Source organism: Saccoglossus kowalevskii, chromosome 17, assembly GCF_978046115.1.
Source record: "Saccoglossus kowalevskii chromosome 17, keSacKowa6.1, whole genome shotgun sequence".
NCBI lineage: Eukaryota > Metazoa > Hemichordata > Enteropneusta > Harrimaniidae > Saccoglossus > Saccoglossus kowalevskii.
The window spans coordinates 10,702,958-10,722,112 of record NC_140657.1 but is presented as its reverse complement, the minus strand read 5'-3'; the positions used below and the strand labels follow the sequence as shown (position 1 = coordinate 10,722,112).

Sequence of the window (19,155 nt, the reverse complement as noted above, 5' to 3'; positions counted from 1 at the left end):
GAGGTCACGACTCGGTTAGCCTTGCTCAACTTGCCCCCACCCCACCCCCACCCCGCTCATACAGACTGCGTATTACAGTTGATTATAGTTCCTGGGTTCCCTGTGCTAAATTCAGTGAAATGCTCACAATATCAAAATAATGAAATTAAATGCAAGTTAAAATAAATAAAGTACTGACTATTACATGTCTAACAAGTTTTGTACAAAAAAAGGCGTTCTATGAGACATTCTCAGAGTAAATGGGCATATATTGCACCTTGGGAACGCCCGAGGGAACCCATTCCCCCCCCCCCGAAAAATATCACCGCAGTCTCCGTCAGGATGAGATCTTTAGTTTTACACAACTTGAAACATGAAATCCTTTTGAGGTTCAACAAGTCTTGTCATTTGTTTATTTGTGTATACATGTCAACGTAATTTTGATATTATGCTTGTAATTTTACGTCTTTTTTTTTGTTTCTTGTAATATTGCTAAAACAGCGTTTGCTGACAGGTTGAAACTTGAAACATTGGGCGCCCTCGCGTGACTGCAATTGTAAAATTTATTACTGTAATCGCCCACAAATGGTATGATGAAAATCACAAAGCAATATAGAAAAAGAAACTGTGGGATTATATCTTTATTATTTGATATGCCATATACTCATATTTAAAAAAAATGAAAAACATATCTCAAACACATTTCCAGTAAGTAGCGTCCTCTGCCGACGGAGAACATTTGTGACGTAAAATGACGTAGATGGCTGTAAGCAATCTCATTGTCGAAGACAACTTTCTGATATCAACCTCGTCAACTTCCCCATTCCACACATTTACGTCACACAAACATTTTGTTGCTAGAGGGCGTTACTATGGAAATTGAAGAAGGTGGATCTGGTGATACTAAAATTGCGGGATAAAATGTTTATTTGTAATTTTCGCCTTATACAGCACGATATCAGAAAGTTACAAATGAACGATCATTCACAAGTGGCAGTACACGTTTCGTTTAAGTGCTCATGTGTTCAATCGGCAATGCCGTCAACATCATCGTTTCGCTCTGGTTGGCAACTGACTCAGTACAATACACAGACGATAGCAGTCCGACGATTTACGGTTCCTTGGACAAAGCCTGTTGCAGTTTGTTCCGAGTCCGAACCGAAACGGCATCACACGTTTATTCGCCTGTGAAATAAAAAAATAAATAAAATAGGAAATTTCATTAAAACAGATCTACCCTTACACTCTATGGCATCATGGGTAAAGTGGCGTAAAACCACATGCAGCGCCCTCTAGCGACAAAGCGCATCTGTAAAAACGAAGACCGTTCACAGTGTACTCTGCGAACGAACGACGAATGACGAACGACCAAACACACATCGTTTACATCAATCTCCTTCCCATAGGCCTTTGCGCTTTACGAAATAGTAAGTATATGATAAGTAACGTGCATCGAACTGTGCGGAGTTCGCGCTTACACTCATCTACGTCTTTCGACGTCATAAAAGCGTGTCGTCGCTAGAGGACGCCCCTTATAGGAAAGGTATATCTGAGAGAGAATTTTTGTGTTAATTTAAATGTAAAGTGATACCTATATAAGCAGTGTTGCCTAGTACAACGACCTGTTATCCCAGTTGAATTTCCTAATTATATTATGTATTTTCAAGATGTTTGTAAGCACGATAAGAAACAAGGTTGTGCATTATGTTCCTCCAAAGTGATGTTCAGTTTTTCAAACCCTTGTCACCTAATCGCTTAATGGCATCGGCTTACCTCATGTACGTTATCGGTCTTCACTACACCACGTTCATTTTCTTGCCAACCACGACTGGCAGTCCCCACGGTAAAGTCGGTAAGCAGGACCAGGAGTATAATATACTGGTAAAACATCGTAGCTAAAAAGAGAAATACGAGCGTTACCTCTATGACGTCACAAACTTAGCATTCATTGCCCTACAAATGGTCACGTGATATACTATGTAGGTTTACACTAACAAATGTCGAAAGTCAACTCCGCAGTTGTGTTGGTGCACATGTGCACACAATTGTCCCGAAGATGCTGTGATGAATTTGTTTTTTGCGTATCTGTTGACTGACTTAATTAGCTGATTACTAGCGAATGGACGGAACTCGACTCAGTGATTTGGAACTAATTACGAGATAACCGTCGCTATTCGGACTACTATTTCTGACAGTTAGTATTCGCAATTATTAATGTAGTGAACGATTAATCAAAAGATATGACGTATTCAGTACTTAGTGTGATTGGCTGTATGATTGAAGGTTACGCCCTAGAGTCTTTTTACTGCTTTGTAATTGGTTAAGGTTTTGAAAGTGAATAAAGTTGTTTTAGTTGGTCTTGGCGAGCACACGAGAACAAACGCAGTCCTGGAGAGTCTTGGGGCGAGTCTTGACACAGTCTTGGGGACTTTTCCCCCAGGGCGCTGTGTCTTATAGAGTGCTCGACTGGCCGGCTAAGACGAGAGTTGAAACATATTTTGTTGTGTGTGTCTTATTTGACTGTAAAGTTTAAGTGACGTTCCCGGTCCCATACCTCAAGGGGACGCGATAGAGAGACGAGACGAGATTTCCCCCTGGCACGTGTGGAGAACCTCAGAGGAGAAGAATTCCCCCCTCATACTATAGTAGTAATACAATACAATAAACTATTAAACAATATATATTGGACAGTAGTGATTAATATACATTTCGTTTCACGAAGGTATGAACAGCTTGTATGAAAATTTATTAAAAACTATTCATTGAATACATTTGGTTACGCCCATTAACCACGTGTCACTGTCGGTTTCCTTTAATCATTGGTCGTTTTTCTACTATGCATCCATGATAGCGCTGTGATTGGTCAAGTCGTTTTCAGTTGCCATTTGACAGTAATAAAACAATTATTGTGGTAGATTTACGTATTATTTTTCAATTCAAAATATTGACTTCCCATTAACGGTATCCATCTCTCATACATAGGGAGGTGAATAAATAAACCAGCCATCTCGTAAACAGCCTTTAAAACGTAGATTATCGAGATTATTTACAATTTAAGCCGTGTTTATTTACTAACTTTGTATTATTGGTCTATTCTTTTTGTTACAACTTCCAACTTATTAGTACGATCGTCTTAAAATTAGACTCTTGGAGCATTCAGCGGTTACGAGTAACCGTGGTTTTAACAAACAATATAATCTCACATTACATGGGACACATATCGACTGTGACACTTTGGCATTCAACGGACGAATGCAATTATTAATGGAACATTATTACTATGCAACATTCATTAGTGCTGTTATAGCTTATCAACGAGGAACATGTGACAACAAGACTGAACACAAAACGATATTATGCTATAAAAAGTGTGTGGTGTTTGCAACACCTAATATTTTTAATGTATGCATTACTATATTAATCTATTAGAAGTAGTTCACGTCGTAACGTTAGTTTAAATGTCAATATACCGGAAACCACTAAATTATAGATATTTACGTGAGTTCACAATTGTTAGGAAGACACTCTTAAAATGTCTGAATTTGATCAATCAAAATTTGTTTTTGCTGGATGTTAGCATAGTTTCACCATATTTAGAACACTACTGAGCATGCGCAGAACAAACTCCTTATTTGGATAATTGTTGGAAAATAATACATAGTATCGTGTGTTATACCTCAGACTAGTAATACAACGCGTGGACAGCTACTTCACTTGCCACGTGAACATTAGCGTTTTCTGTGGTACTTGACACATACACACACCCCTTACAGTAACGCTTATAACATCGCCAGATATCTCTTTCAACATATTGAATCTACTTTAAAGCGAGAGGGTCGTCACCTGCGCACGCTCGGGAATTGAGTTCCAGGCGACGATAACAACACACGCTAAGAACGCAAAGGCTCATGGGAGAACACTTGTCTGTAAACAATGACACGCTGTGACCACCTAACGCATGCGTAGGTGACGACTCCCCCGCTTTAATCATGCTTATAAAAACGGAGTACAAATCTGAAGAATGGCTGTTTTTGAATGTTAGATAATGGTGTTTATCTGATACATTTTATGAAAAGAACAATATTTCGCCGACTTGTATTCGGTATCACGAGCTATAATTAGAGCCTCAAAACGCGCCTACGTACTCATAAAATAATCCCCTTTATTTTCAAAACAACTCTTTACAAGAAATGTCAAATGTGTATTCATTAACTGTAATACCAAAATAACAACTTCTAAGTTTATGATTGAGTTTTAGAGAAATCAACATATTCAAGTTCTCAGTACTTGCCTTTTTTTACATATGTGTAGAAAGTAAGTCCTACGGATGGCCACAATTTGATGTGTGAAACCTTGCTGGAGAGAAACGAGAATTGAAACTTGGTTTCGCGGATCGCGGAAGCTTTGATATGGATTGTATATATCATCCATCGTATTATGCCGCCCACAATCGTTACCGATTTCAAGCGTCTTGCAGGTATTGTGTCACGTGAAACCTAGTGCGTCATAAGTAACGATGACTGAATATCGTTAGGCATGCGCAGATGCTTGATATTGTGTCGCCAAAGTTTTGCATCGTGACTGAACTCCCTGGGGTGTGTGAATTATCAGTCAACTTTAAATGTCACCCAAATCGTCCGTGATTGTGTTACACACGTGGGCGGGGTGTGAACAGAATTACATACTTCGTCACGGTTGGTATTAATCACCATGGAAACGCCAACAACCTGGATGCTCTGTTGAATCATTGGGTTTTTCGTTTTAGAACTGTGCTACTGTGAAAGCATTAAGGAAAATAATATCTACAATTTGTGAAAATGTAAAATTACAATTAACTCTGGCATTGTTTCAAGAAAAAATTTGAGAACTGACTTTCATAACAGGAAATTTCATCTCAATGAATATGGACATTTTCTTTATATTATTTAAATCCGTTCAGTCCTACTCCAATATATGCACATGGTGTCCAAAATATCTCAATATTAACCGAAAAATATGTATATATAAAAAGTATAGCCACATCGCTTGGCGCATGCGCAATATATTACTCCAGCTTCTCCTGTCGTTTTGCTACGGAAATAATATCACCAGTAGCGAGGCGGAGAAACAGACGGAGGAAGCGGGGGTAGCGCAATATAACAATTTGTTCAATTTTCAAATTTCATTTGTTGTAAGATTATTAACAATAAAACGCTTTCTCCGTTTTTGTTGATACATCTCTGAATGGGTAATATTTAAAAGAGACGACTGACATTTATAAAAAATATCATATCTAACTCCGCATGCTACAATTGAAAATATATATATATATATTTCCCACCAACCTAAGGGGTATAAACACACTTCTCATCAAACTAGGGGGTTATACACATTTCTCAGCAAGCTGAGGATGTTATACATATTTGTCAGCAAACTAAGGGGGTTATACACATTTCTCAACAAACTAAGAGGGTAAAGTTGCTTTTTTTCATGTAGTCATAATTAACATCTTTTTGCTGTGATTTTCTAAAATTATATCACGTTCTAAAATTATATCACGTTTTTTTTTATTAGACGTTTACTTAATATGTGAAATGTAAACCTCTATCCCCAAATCTTTCTATATAACACACTAATTCTGGCACATTTAACCTACTGCATTGAAATTTGGGGGAATACATATCCTACATTGCTGGAACCAATACTTCGTTTACAAAAAAAAGTAGCTAGACTAGTCACATTTTCAGACTTTTGTGCACCTTCTGCACATATCTTTCATCAACTCGGCATACTAGATATTTATAAACTTTGCAAACTTCAAACTTGTATATTTATATTTGACCTTAAACATAATCGCTTTGCCAATAATCTGAGTCACTATTTTAATGATCTATCCGACGAAGTCAATATTCCAAAGCAATCTTGCAATTCCAAAAGTTAACCTGACCATTTCTCAGCATAATCTAAAATTTGCATCTGTTAAACATTGGAACTCACTCCCAGCCTCCTTTCAAATATCCCATAATAGAACACACTACAAAAACACTAATACATTACAGAATTAAACCTTTTACCTTATCATTAAGTTTTTTACACATCAGATTTGTTATTTTCTTTTATTTCCTCCTTCTATAAGTTGTATATTACTATTCTTGGATGTCCTACCTACTTAACTCCATTTTAATTTAATTATTCTAATCATTATTTAATCATTTAACCAGTTTTATTACCATAATATCATACAATAAGTTGGTTCTTGGACTAGATTAGTTCAGACTAACTATTTCCCCCTGACCAAACCAGAAAATTTTAAACATCCTTTTTTCTTCATTCTCACATTGTTTGTTTTCTGTTGTTGTATATTTTATGGTCAAATCAAATCAAATGTTTGGATAGTTATTTGTCGACTAACAACTAACTACAATCAAAAGTGGTCGTGAACGCTGACAAAAAATGAATTACATTTTATTACAAATTGGACAACTTTTAGTACAAGAGTCGATTGTTTTAGTATTCAATGTAGCCAGTATCTTTAAATACTGAATGAGTGCAATGTGTACCGCAGATATTGCCTAATACCCACCATGACACAAAAACTTGTCTATTCTGGTGTTTAAAGATACAATATGGATATTTGTTTAAGGTTAACAGGGGAAAACTATTTACAAATTGACATGTGATTCGAACATTTTCTGAGGCCTACTAAGCATGCTACTATAACAATCTATACATCACCTGAAAGCTTAGATATCGGTGCATACAGTAATGCATTACCACAGCTTCCTTCGTCTGTTTTCAGTAGCGAAGCTGAGAAGCAGACAGAGGAAGCTGGGATAGTAACGTATATGCCGTACCACTGTTTAGATAACCAATGCAAAAATTCACGAGAATTGTTTCCCCCCTCGAAGTGTTTCATTTTCTCCCGCAACCGCGTCCATCGGGGGGGGTGCCTTACTGACTATTGGCTTAAAAAATCGTCTCATTTGCATAAACTTGAAATAATACTCACGAGAAATGAATAACTAGCCTTTTTCAGTAAAAGTATGCCAAAATTCTTTCCTATAACCAACATGGTGGTTATAAATTGACAGATTATATTATAACGAGCTGAAAAATTAATTGAAAAGCTATGTAAAAGTTTGTTTTTTCGAGAAACGTTTTTGAACAGCAAACTGTTGAAAGTAACCACAGTTTTTTTCTTTAAAGTGAACACAGCAAGTTACGAAATTTATTGAGAACGCGGACGTACGTTGATATTTCACTCTAGTACTATAGCAGCAACAAGTTACCTATTTAGTATGCATTTCGAGAAATCACGGCGAGTGTGCATGCGCAATTTTGAACGCAATAAACTGACGCGTAGAACTCACTCCAGCAAGCAACTAGTGGCGTCCAACTGGTTGTCGGTTGAAATGTTTTTCAATAGACACAATTCTAGGGTCTGTATATTTCTGTGTGATGTTTCTAAGTTTCGTTGAGGATTGTTTTGTAAAAAAATTGCTAAAATGATTTTATCTATTCGTAAAAGGACGTTGTTTATACCTCAATGTCTGCACACGACTGACTTCGAAACGTTCCATCCAGATCGGACGGCGCCCTCACGCCCCCCCCCCCCCGACGTCTACGTCCACTGTGTAACCACGATATTTGCAGCAGTCGAAGCGATCACATTGAGGGACGAAAACAACTTAAACTCTCGTGGCTAGCTCGCTCTCAACGAGATCTCGACGACCATTTGCGACTGAGGTATATTTGCTAACAAAAAGACATTTTTGTTCTTAATGATGCCTGGAGACAGAGAACAGGGTCATTGTTGATTTGGTCCAATTGGGGTTTTCCATTTATCGGATAAATCAGGTCGACTTGAGAACGGCAAATGGGGTATTGTGAATGCCGGATGCCGCCAAAGAATGTTAATATCATCACAATCAACTCCCGGGCGTATGCTGACACTGTACAACTCTACCAACGCCAACGTACTGTTAACCTCAGAATCCGTTGAATCCTTGATTCACTGAAATTTCCGTGGTTAATATTTTCGAATCATTTATTTATTAGAAATAAACGTTTAATAAACTACATGATGAATTTCCTGAAACATAAGCTGCAAAGAATTCTTCATCTGTTCCAAATAAAAAAAAATATTTCGACAGCGGATAATTGAATTGAAACGCAATTTAAAGTTTTAATTTTCGAATTAACGTCAGTTTTCCTAAAGATTCAAATATACAGTTTGCAAAGCAGATGCTAAATATATTTCCTGTGAAAAGTGATCAATACATAATCAATTATCGAATCAGGTTTTTGATAAAATAATTCTGAGGAATGATAATCACGATAATGTATGATGCTTTTCACATGAAACTTGTTTTTTTTACATTCTATGTTTTTTAACTGTTTTTCATTTTTGTAAGTCGATAATACTTACATGATGTAAAAAATTATACTAGTATTTAACAGCCTTTTTTTCTTTTTTAATGTGAACTTTCAAAAAAAATCAAAAAAATGAATCATGTTCAAAAATCAGATTAAATTAAATTGCGATTAGGAAAACATTTAAAGCACATTATCTCACTTTCTCCCTACGTCTTGCAACATACTATAAAAATGGGTTCATTGTCATTTTCGACAGTCACGATGTTTGAACAATTTTTGAAAAACGTTAGAAAATCAAAAACATTGAAGAAAACATGTAGACAATATGACGCCCTGGTCACGTGATTTGGATTTAAATAAACATACCAATCTCAGTACATCGGTTTTATCATAAATCGAACTTTTTTGGTTCTCTTTTAATACACTGTTATTTTGACCAGAGTGGTGATTTGTTTGTGAAAACTCACTTTATGTGGTATAAATATAGCTGTGTCTTACCTTAAATTTGAGTCAGTGTCCGAACTACGGCAAACAGGTCAGCTCGGATACGATCGTGCGATGAGTCGACACAGTAAGAATATATCGACGGAGTTAGCTGTTCCACCATTTATACTTACAGAGCAGCAACAAGTCTAATTTTTATATCGTTCGCTATTCCAGGAATTGAACATACACTTTGTTGTGGCTTGATTTTGGTTTCAGCATTGTTGATGTCATTTGTCCAGTTAGATAGCCAATCACGGTATGTAGTGTACATACCCGCACTGTGGGGGTGTTTGGATAAATGGGACATTCCATTAAGTACATAGGTATGCTAACTAAAAAAGTCGTATTGTCGTGATAAAAAGCATAAATGTTAGTCCTGCTCTTTTTTCTTGCATATCCATTCTAGTGGCGGACTCCCCCCCCCCTCTGTTCTAAGTTATCATCAGCTGGAATCGCAGAATTACAATCGTTATCGAAATTAAGTTCCATTTTTTTTCAGAAAAGGTCATACAGACCGGTGCTCATTATATTGAGAATATAAGAAAAGCGAGAAATCCTATAAGATACACCCCTGTGCGCAATTGTGCCTGCTACGATACACTGTTAAATTCCCTCGGTAAATGTACGGGTACAAAATTCGTCTTTTAAATGAAATACTAGTAATAATTTGTCGTGGGAGTATACGATAATTACGTGCACGTACTGCGCACATATTGTAGCATAGAGCTGACAATTGCTTGGTGGTGCCGTGCTGCACACCAATCATAACTCGGTATGCAGTAGTACGGTTTTCGATTTTTTAAAATAACATTGTTTACGTATACTTTAAAAGCTTGGAGTGCCAGAGTTGATCTCATCCTGTGAAAATTAAAGCGCGGTGGTCGTCGCGCAGCGCGTGCTCGAATTACATGTAAATAAACAGTGCATTTTACACGCGTTGTATACGTCGCTATGAGTCCCATATCGAACAGGACGCGGCACGACGACTGCCGCCCTTTAATCATATTTTAACCGGGGACTGCAGGCTGCAGTTTCCTTCTTCTTTGTTCCTAAAGATGTTGAATGATGCGTCGGTCGTCACACGAAGCATAGTAACCACTAGAGAAGGTATAACAAAGTCACTCTAGCATCACAAAAGGACTAGATACAGACGAAGATTTAATCAGTCCCCCGTGGAGTCACGTGATTTTTATTGTATCTTTACGCCTGTACACACTCCTACTCTATCTCGAGATCAGTGTGAATCAACTATCAGGGGTTACCCTATCTAATAATGTCAAATGCCAACGTTCTGGGAATGTTTGAGTCAGCAATGAAGGCGGTCATAATTACAACCCATTCATCAGTCTCTAGCAAATACAAGTATGTGGGAGTTCCCTGGAAGTGTTCACTTCAATCTCAGAGAAAGAGTTTAACAATAACGGACGGAAATTAGAAACCATCGCTGCGTACTTTTAATTTGTTTGTCGTAGAATAGGCGTTAGCACCATTCACTTTGTGCAGTTGACGTCGTACATATTGCTGGTATATATACTGGTCGCAACACCGGCAATACACTAAAGAACATATCTTTTTTACAGACCCTATTGTGGAGATGTTGTACCAGGCTATATTGTTGAGCATAAATTTAATTTAATAATGACCCCCAACACGCCTGCAGACAACAAACGCATATTAGAAAATTCCGTTTGGCGTTGCTGCTCTCTCGTAAGATGAAAATCGTTATGACAAACTACTAACTTGTGTGCCAGCATGAGAAGGAATGAACTGATGTGGAATTCATAAGCCAGTGACGCCATGTTAGTTGACCGATAATAAAATGATGTGGCTTACACTGTAAGTCACGTGTTTTGAATAGCTAATTCGACAACAAATAAGTTTCAGTTGTTTGGTTCAATACTGTTAGTAAAAAAACAAAAAAACACCGATCATTAAATAAATTGAGGTGATGGTTAAAGTAGAACGGTACACTAACGTTATCGAAGTACAAGCACTATGTGTAATTTTCACTGCATACTGATATTTATTTGAACAACATCCCAATTTGCACCGTCAACATTTAAATTCTACATTTGAACACGTGTGTTCAGGCAGTTTTCAATAATTTCCAACGCGTTAAAACAACAAAAAAACAAGGCGTTGATTGGACAAATGGCACATTAAAAAAAAATGACTAGTTATGCTCATTTCCTGGCACGTCACTGATTTCAACATTACGATAAAAAAAAATCTGTTTTGGACATTGTAAATTTTTTTTCGTTTTGATAGAGGAAAATGCAGTATTTTTACCAAGTAAAACTTTTAATTGAAGTTATTTCCCATATATGATTTGCTGAACACTGCAAGCTACACATTTTTTTTTAACTTTATTCAGTTGCTTTCAGTCATGTTTCAAGATAAATGAATATCGAGTAAATATTTATCAAGAATATAACAAATTATTAAGTTTGGTCTTTAATATTCACAAGTAATCAGAAATTATGAAAATTATTATTGCTGTGATTATAGAAGACATTTCGTTATAAAATATTCTTGATATATATCTAAATTCACTTGTCATTTTTTTTTCAAATAAAAACAAAAGAATCACATAATGTCGAAAACGGAAAATTCTTATCGTAGTGATGAAAGTCATATATTAAAGAAGTTACCATGAACAATATCTTACTTCTGAGGAATTTGTAATAGATTTTACATTTTAGAAATAAATCAAGAGCCACAGTATGTTTGCGTCTTCAGAATCAAGTGCCTTATGTGTTTTTTTCTTCCTAGTACCAAGCTGACCCAACTTGATTTTGGGGTTTTTATTTTGACTCAAGACGCTTTATACATGATCATCCTTATTCATGGAGGGAACACTGGTCGTTACGCCGCGTCGTATCTGATTGTGGGACGTGTAATACTAGTACGCGAGTAAAATGCGTGGTTTGTTTACATGCAATTTATTAGGATCAAATGGCCGTAAGAAAGAAATAATAGTTTTTACAGAATGTGAATATGTCTCTGCCGAACGGACTGTAATAAATACAACGATGGAGGGCGCAACTATCATATGAACACAGACAATTATACAGTTTAGGTAAATTGTTCACAGCCATCTCCAGCTTTCTTCAGTATATAGGTAATAATAAACCATACACGAAACGGAAACATATTCACATGCAGGTCCATTTTATTGGTTTTAGATACCCACTTTTAGATTTGGAGGGAAGTGAATTTGAAAACTGTTCGCACACAATAATGTCACTAACCACGTTCGCTATTTTTGTCGTCGAATTTGTCACATTTTTAGTTTGTGTTTTTGGTGGGTGGTTTTTTGGCTTGATTTCCTGGAGTACAAGCTGCGATCAAATATAATATAACCATCTTCTTCGAAACTCAGCAACTCTGAATCAAACCATCATAGTAGTTAGGCCTCAGCATTATGACTCCTGTACCATCTATGAGAATGTCTTGATTAAGCTAACAGACTACTCACTGTGGTTTTATCTCGATCTGGGTGCATGAAATCCTTTTCTTCCATGTTTAATAGTTGTTGACAGTTTCCAATTGCGCTGTTTGGAACCTACACAAATATGAACACAGATAATTATGCTTATATGGTCTTTAAAATTGGTTCAAATTGGGTTGAATCAAATTTACTTTTTACATAAAAGCGGAAATTTAACAAACTAGTCGTCAGGTGTATTTGTGTTCACAAATGTTCCCTGCTACCAGTTGTAAGTGAGCCAAATATTGTGCGATATATTTCATTGTACCCGCATTTAAATCTGGGAATCGCCATCTACGCAAGAAACAGAAGGCAACAGCGTATCATGCAAGCGTCTACCCATGAATCATTGCGCTTTTAGCATGCATGGTTATCGTCGCTTGGAACTCAATTCCCGCGCGTGACGACCCGTCCGCTTTAATACTGATTGTTTTACTAAACACAATATTCTTACCTTTGTCATTGGGGTATAGAACGGATGGTGGTGTTCTAAGACCGGGTTGTTAGACGCTCTGTTGTACGTGCAGATTATGGCCCACCGTCGGCGACCACTTCGATTTTGGTCGCTACGGTGAAGAACGTTGCTATGGAAATACAACGCATCTCCTGGATTTAGCGTGACGTAAACCAATGGTAACGCTTCCATCACTAGTTTGACCCTCTCCATGTCCGCACCAGTTTGTCCTCCGATTATTACATGGTCAATTCGACCAAGTTTCTGCGAGCCAGGTATAATCTAATAAAACAAGAATAGTTTAGTTTAATTATAGCATATATGTAGCATATCTGATTTCTGTCCATTTTTCCACACAAACTCTTCATCCGAATGGCACTCTGAGTCGATTATGTTTAAATCAATACATTCCACAGTGTAGTGTAATGTGTACTGCAGTGCAGTGCAATCGCTGTATGTGGTGCGGTGCACTTCAATATCGTGGAAATTATTGAAATGTAGTGTATTGTAATACATGGTAGTACAGTGTGGTGTATTGCACTACACTACAATACATTGCACTATGTATTACAATACACTACATTTCAATAATTTGCACGACATTGAAATGCATCGCACCACACCGTATCGTATCGTAACGTAACGTATCATATCGTATTGTACCGTATTATATTGTATTGTACTTATACGGGTAAAATAAAATAAAGACGATCACGTGACAGTACAAAAACACTTCCGAAACCCATAGGCAAACAGGTGACAGCGGTTCGCACATGAGAGGGTACCACCCCCTCCCCCTGCCAAATTCCAAAGAGAAATTCAAACACAGAACAAGTAACATAAAACCCTTGGCTCCTGTGAGTGTTCTAAACTTGTTTGTGCATTTGTGCACGTGAGTGTGAATAATTGCAATATTTGCCAAGACAAGTAAGCCAATAGTTTATTAAAAGTAACATTCTCTGCACATTCTGAACTACGTCCATGAGCGGTGCAATGCTGTTAAAACACGGTTACTAAAAGAAGGAGCCGTGGTTAAAACGGTAGGATATCTTCATGAAAAGAGTGCGCCCTCTGTAGGACATGCTATAAACAAAGTGATTCCAGAAATTTATTTTCTTGTTCACTTTTGACACAAGTTCATTTCAGTTCTGATCAGTATAAGTTTGGCTGTTCCCAAGATAAACACCCAACACTTTCAACCCTACACTGTTCCATTTGATATTTGAAGGAGAATTAGTATTGTTGCGCCAGCTACCAGTCCACAACCCTTCAGATTGTTAACTTGTAACCAGTGAGCAAGTGAACTGAAATCTTGTTATGAAAAATTCTACGTCATTAGCATAAGCAGTAAGTTTACAATGCTGTTTATTGCTGTGTGGTCCTTCAATGTTTTTATCATTTCTGATTTTCTGGAGTAGTGGCTCAATGGCTATGACGTAGAGGGCAGTGGGCATTGAGCAGCCTTGTCGAATAAGACCCCCTAGCCACTGTGATGGGTGCAGTGAGGGCGCAATTAACACGAATCTGAGACTGAACATGGGCATAAATGAGGCGAATGTAAGAAATGAATCGGTCACCAAAGACATAAAGTGTGTTGAAGAGATAGCTAAGATTTATTCTATTAAATACCATTTCTTAGTAACGTTAGCATAGTTAATGCTGTCACGTATGAGACTAATGTTGTCATGAATATGCCTGTTGGGAACGCTACAAGTTTAGTGTGGTTGAACAGTGATGCCAATGACCCCACGCAGTCGCAGATTTTGTAATCACTGCATAACAGACTCACAGATCGCCAGTGCTTTAGGTAATCACCTGACATCACCTTTTTAGGAAAGAGAGTAAAAACTGCTCTTGTACAAGATAGAGGGAGCGCATTTTCGTTGATGGCAGCAGTAAAAACACAGATCTCTCTCAATAATATGCCAAAACGTTTGGTAAAATTCGTTTGGTATGCCATTAATTGCCAGGCGTATGTCAGGTATCTCAGGTATCTATTACGATCTATTTCAAGTTCCGGGTGCCCCGGGAAAAATGTTGGAGGCGTCGTTGATGCGACACAGTTGAAGAGGAATGTCTGTCTTGCACCTCAAAATGTAGGAAATGGCGGGTCAGAGGATCTAGATTTCTAAATTTGTCCGGAGGAGCATGCCCCGGACCCCCTAGTAAGGTGGTGTCAGCCAATGTATCAGTGGTTACCTTTCACCTGTTGCATACCTGTTGTAAATATATTTCTACTGGATGAGCTAAGCAGCTAATTTGTGACTCAATGCAATTCGTGTAATTCAATATGATAAGTTTATGTACCAGGTGCGATATCGTAGTGCGATGTAGTGTGGTGTAATGTAGTTTATTGTATTTTTATTGATATTAATTGTTTCACCTGTAGACAGCCATTTTCTCTGTCCGATTTGTCAATAGCTATTGTGACAGAGCCCATATCAGGGAAAAGACAACCATTCTTGTACCAGTATCTTAGGATTAAAAAAATAAACATGAAAAAGCAAGTAATGCTCAAATCAATTAGTCTTTATTATAGGCCCACACTCTCTGAGATATTTCCTTGAACTTTAAGATTAAACTATTCCCAAACAAAGTGTAACGAACAAAAAAAAAACAGACTGACAGAGATGAACAGACAGACAGACAGACAGACAAACGGACAGAAAGACAGACAGACAGGCGAAGAAACAAAAAATGAGATTTCTGTCAATTCGTACCCATAGTCTTGATGCCAGTTGAACTGGCCCCCAGTATGTGCCTCCTTCATTATCAGCTTACTGTGATAGTGATAAACCTCGCCTCCTAGCAACTGAAATAGAATAAAGGCATAAGTGTCTTGACAATACGTAGACTGTTCGTCATTGGTTTTGTAAGATTAAACTATGTTTACCAAGCCTTGTTTACATAGACACAGAAAAAGGAATATATTTACTTGTTCCATTGTACCAGCAATCTTCTCGCACCTTGCCAACATACCAGAGACGTCATTTCCGGGATGATTCCAGAGACACATTTTTATTTTACGCCCATCACCGTCATCATGGCCGTACATGTATTTAATCACCCCTTCTTCGTTTTCAACAGCTGATGTCAAAATAGAAGTCTCTTTCTCACTGAGAACGGACCTACAAACAATTAAATGTTTTGGGAGAAATAGTGTGTGTTGGCGCTGCTTATGCTGTGTTCTAATGCCACTTGTTATATTGAAAAAAAAGTCATTATTATAGATATATTTCCAATTGTACCAATGTATTTTACAATATTAACCCCTCGTAACCCCCTTTCAGTACTGAAATATCAGAAATATATTGATCAATCAGGAAGCCGACTAATGACCACACAACACTGCATCATTTGTTACCTCAATATTATGTATCCATCTTCGTCAAATTTCCGTTTTATTTCGTCTGTCACTCGGAAATCTTCCGTGAATTGATATTCTGTAACATTTTAAAAAAGACAATTTTTGTGGTGCAAATACTACCTTCTTATGAATCGCGCCCTCTATAAACAGAGTGCTTCTGTGACGTCAAAATGACGTATATTGGTGTTTGGGTTGTGTAGTATATATATAATATAATGAAATCTCTCACAACAAATCTGTATTGATGGACGGCTACAGAACAAAACAATATCGACGCTTCGTACGGTCCTTGCGGTTAGAACAACGAAAGTATTTCAGACACCACACACCGCCATTTTGTGGTAAAACATAAGACTTTTACTACGCGTATTCTTGGCATTTTCTTGTTGTTAGGTGGCCCTTTTGTTGATTTCCTACTAACAAGTTTTAAAATATATCATTGATAGCTGATAATGACTTTTTTTTTTCGTAAACGCAAAGAAAAGAGTGAAATAATTATAAATTACAAAAGAAAATAACTCCAATGCGGAATAACGGTTACTAAGGTGTTACTCGGTTCTTCAAGATGACAGGCTTGCCGATTACCGCGGAAGAAATATAAACAAACGAAAATACGTCGTAGCATTGGTGGGTAACTTGTCCTACTGTCATGGATTAGTTTACGCATATCTGTTAATCGTTGATTATTAGCTGAATTGCTGTGTTATGTCTGTCATCGTTTAGGCCTATTTGAAGTTTTGGACGGAACTTGGCTCAGTGATTTGGAACTAATTACGAGATAACCGTCGCTATTTTGACTATTAATTCTGACAGTTGGTATTCGTAGTTATTAATGTAGTGAACGATTAATCAAAAGATATGACGTATTCAGTACTTAGTGCGATTGGCCTTATGATTGAAGGTTACGCCCTAGAGTCTTTTTACTGTTTTGTAATTGGTTAGAGTTTTGAAAATGAATAAAGGGAGTTTGAGTTGGTCTTGGGGAGTACAGCACGACAGACGCAGTCGAGAGTCCAGTCCTGGAGAGCCTTGGGGCGAGTGTTGACGCAGTCTAAAAGAGTCTTGGGTCAACCTTGCGATAGTCTTGGGGACTTTTCCCCAGGGCGCTGTGTCTTATAGAGTGCTCGATTGACCGACTAAGACGAGAGCTGAAACGTATTTCGTTGTGTGTGTCTTATTTGACTGTAAAGTGAAGTGACTTTCCCGATCCCATACCTCAAGGGGACGAGATAGAGAGACGAGACGAGATTCCCCCCCCCCGGCAAGTGTGGAAAACCCCGAGGAGAAGGATTTTACCCCTGATACTACTACCATATAATTTGTGCTACAGAAAATCAAAAATGAGCTTCTCATTTTGAGAACAGCCGAGTTTTAACAAACATCGCTTATAAGCCTGTATATTACACCTGATTTTTTGAGCGAAGTGGCAAGTCCGGTACTACAAATTTGTTTTATTGTAATATATAGACCTTGAGAATATCATATACCAAAATTACCAAGAATCATTTCATGGAAACATTGCATAATGACGTCATCAATATGGCCGTCATTTAACAACAATATAATGATGATTGTAACAACTATGATAAACCATACATTTAGAGTATCAAAATGGAGCTATTGATATTTTTAATATAGCGTAATGTATATACATGTATTTACTAGTTTCCATGGTTACCGATTGGTATTTATTTCTAAACCGGCAAATGTTTTGCTAAATATGTCATTGTAATTATTAGTAGTAGTAGTAGTAGTGGTACGTGTATTATTTGCAGTGGAGAGAAACTGATACTGAAATACAAATTAAAATAACAGAAAAAAGTCTGCAAAGTCTGCAAATTCTTTGAGAGTGTTCTATGGTGTGCCAGTATGGCAGAGTGTAAACCTTCGTCTTGCAGCAAAACGTAGGGCGCGCCTTATAGGAAAAATGTATTACCATTCTTCAGCTAATATTAGGATAGTGCAGTGCCGGCGATTATAGAGATATACAATTGATCAAAGTTCAGAATATCACACGCAGTTTTAAAAATATGGACGGGCACGTTATTGATGGTGGACGACGAGCAATTCATCTGTCAGATTGACTGCTGCCCTGACCACGGTTACTAATACCGTGCCCTGACTCGCAACAGTCTTGATTACCTAAACTATAATCTGAAATAAATAGGAGATATACGACTGCACGACGCCGGAATCCGCCTATGTCAGTCATATGAATACAGTGATAATATGTACAATCGATGGCGAACGCCGTCCGACGGGCGAATTGTTCGTATTCGTGTGGCTGTTGTTACTACCGTGGCGCTCCCATATCCCACACTTGTCGGATCCAATGGATATCTAAAGTATAATTATTATATACATATTCGCTGCAAGGCACACAGCCAAAAAAGGCGGCGTTGCACGGGATTGTTGGAGTAAATAAACAACACCTACCGTTCATGGTGCTGCACGGAAACGTATAAGGTCACACTGTCCTGACCCCAGTGACTCACAATAACAACCTTTCTTTCATTTTTGTGTACATTACATTACGCAAAGGAAATCTAGATGCAGAAATAGAGATGCAGTTTATTTGTGAATTTCAATCAAAAATAGTTTTTTTCGTTTTTTATATACATTTTTATCTAAAGAACATTCTGTGAAAATTTGACCAATGAATTTTTATTGGAACACCGTTAAAATTGCTGGTTATTTTCTGGTTAAAAATAAAAAAAAACACTCACACGTGGCAATGTTTATGTCCAATTGCCTAATTTGCATGAGTAATCAAATAACAGGACCTTTGATTGACAATATGCAAATCGAGATAGTTCATTCAATCACGCGCATGTGCAATTATTCTCAAATCAGTTATCGCTCGCTAGCAAACCAAACATTATACATATTTCCTCAGCGTTTTTTCCTAATTGACTCCCATGTGCGAAGCACAAAATGGGAGTCTTTGTAGTTAGTGTGTCTGTATGTGTGTGTGTGTGTATGTGTGTGTGTATGTGTGTCCAACTGTTCCACTGCTATCTCAAG

General features: G+C 37.5%; 1 protein-coding gene and 1 long non-coding RNA gene across 2 annotated transcripts; both read right to left on the bottom strand.

Annotated features, from left to right (window-relative positions):
- Nucleotides 1–605: 605 nt before the first annotated feature.
- Nucleotides 606–9,041, bottom strand: LOC144342905 (uncharacterized). The gene is made up of 3 exons (XR_013418847.2): nt 8,833–9,041; nt 1,753–1,874; nt 606–1,164 (listed from the first exon to the last, which is right to left on the bottom strand). It is a non-coding gene; the product is annotated as an uncharacterized LOC144342905 (long non-coding RNA).
- A 3,120-nt stretch (nt 9,042–12,161) lies between these two features.
- Nucleotides 12,162–18,618, bottom strand: LOC100376039 (uncharacterized). Its single transcript, XM_002741442.4, has 7 exons — nt 18,568–18,618; nt 16,129–16,207; nt 15,700–15,892; nt 15,485–15,576; nt 15,148–15,238; nt 12,765–13,046; nt 12,162–12,385 (listed from the first exon to the last, which is right to left on the bottom strand). The coding sequence occupies exons 1-7, from the start codon at nt 18,572–18,574 to the stop codon at nt 12,278–12,280; spliced, it is 852 nt and encodes a 283-aa protein (XP_002741488.1). The 5' UTR covers nt 18,575–18,618; the 3' UTR covers nt 12,162–12,277.
- Nucleotides 18,619–19,155: the final 537 nt, after the last annotated feature.

Excerpts from the sequence above, each read along its gene's own strand:
- LOC100376039 (XM_002741442.4), bottom strand. Across the intron at positions 15,577-15,699 it reads TTGCTGGTACAATGGAACAA|TTGCTAGGAGGCGAGGTTTA; the intron begins GTAAATATATTC and ends ATTCTATTTCAG. Across the intron at positions 15,239-15,484 it reads AACTGGCATCAAGACTATGG|ATACTGGTACAAGAATGGTT; the intron begins GTACGAATTGAC and ends TTTAATCCTAAG.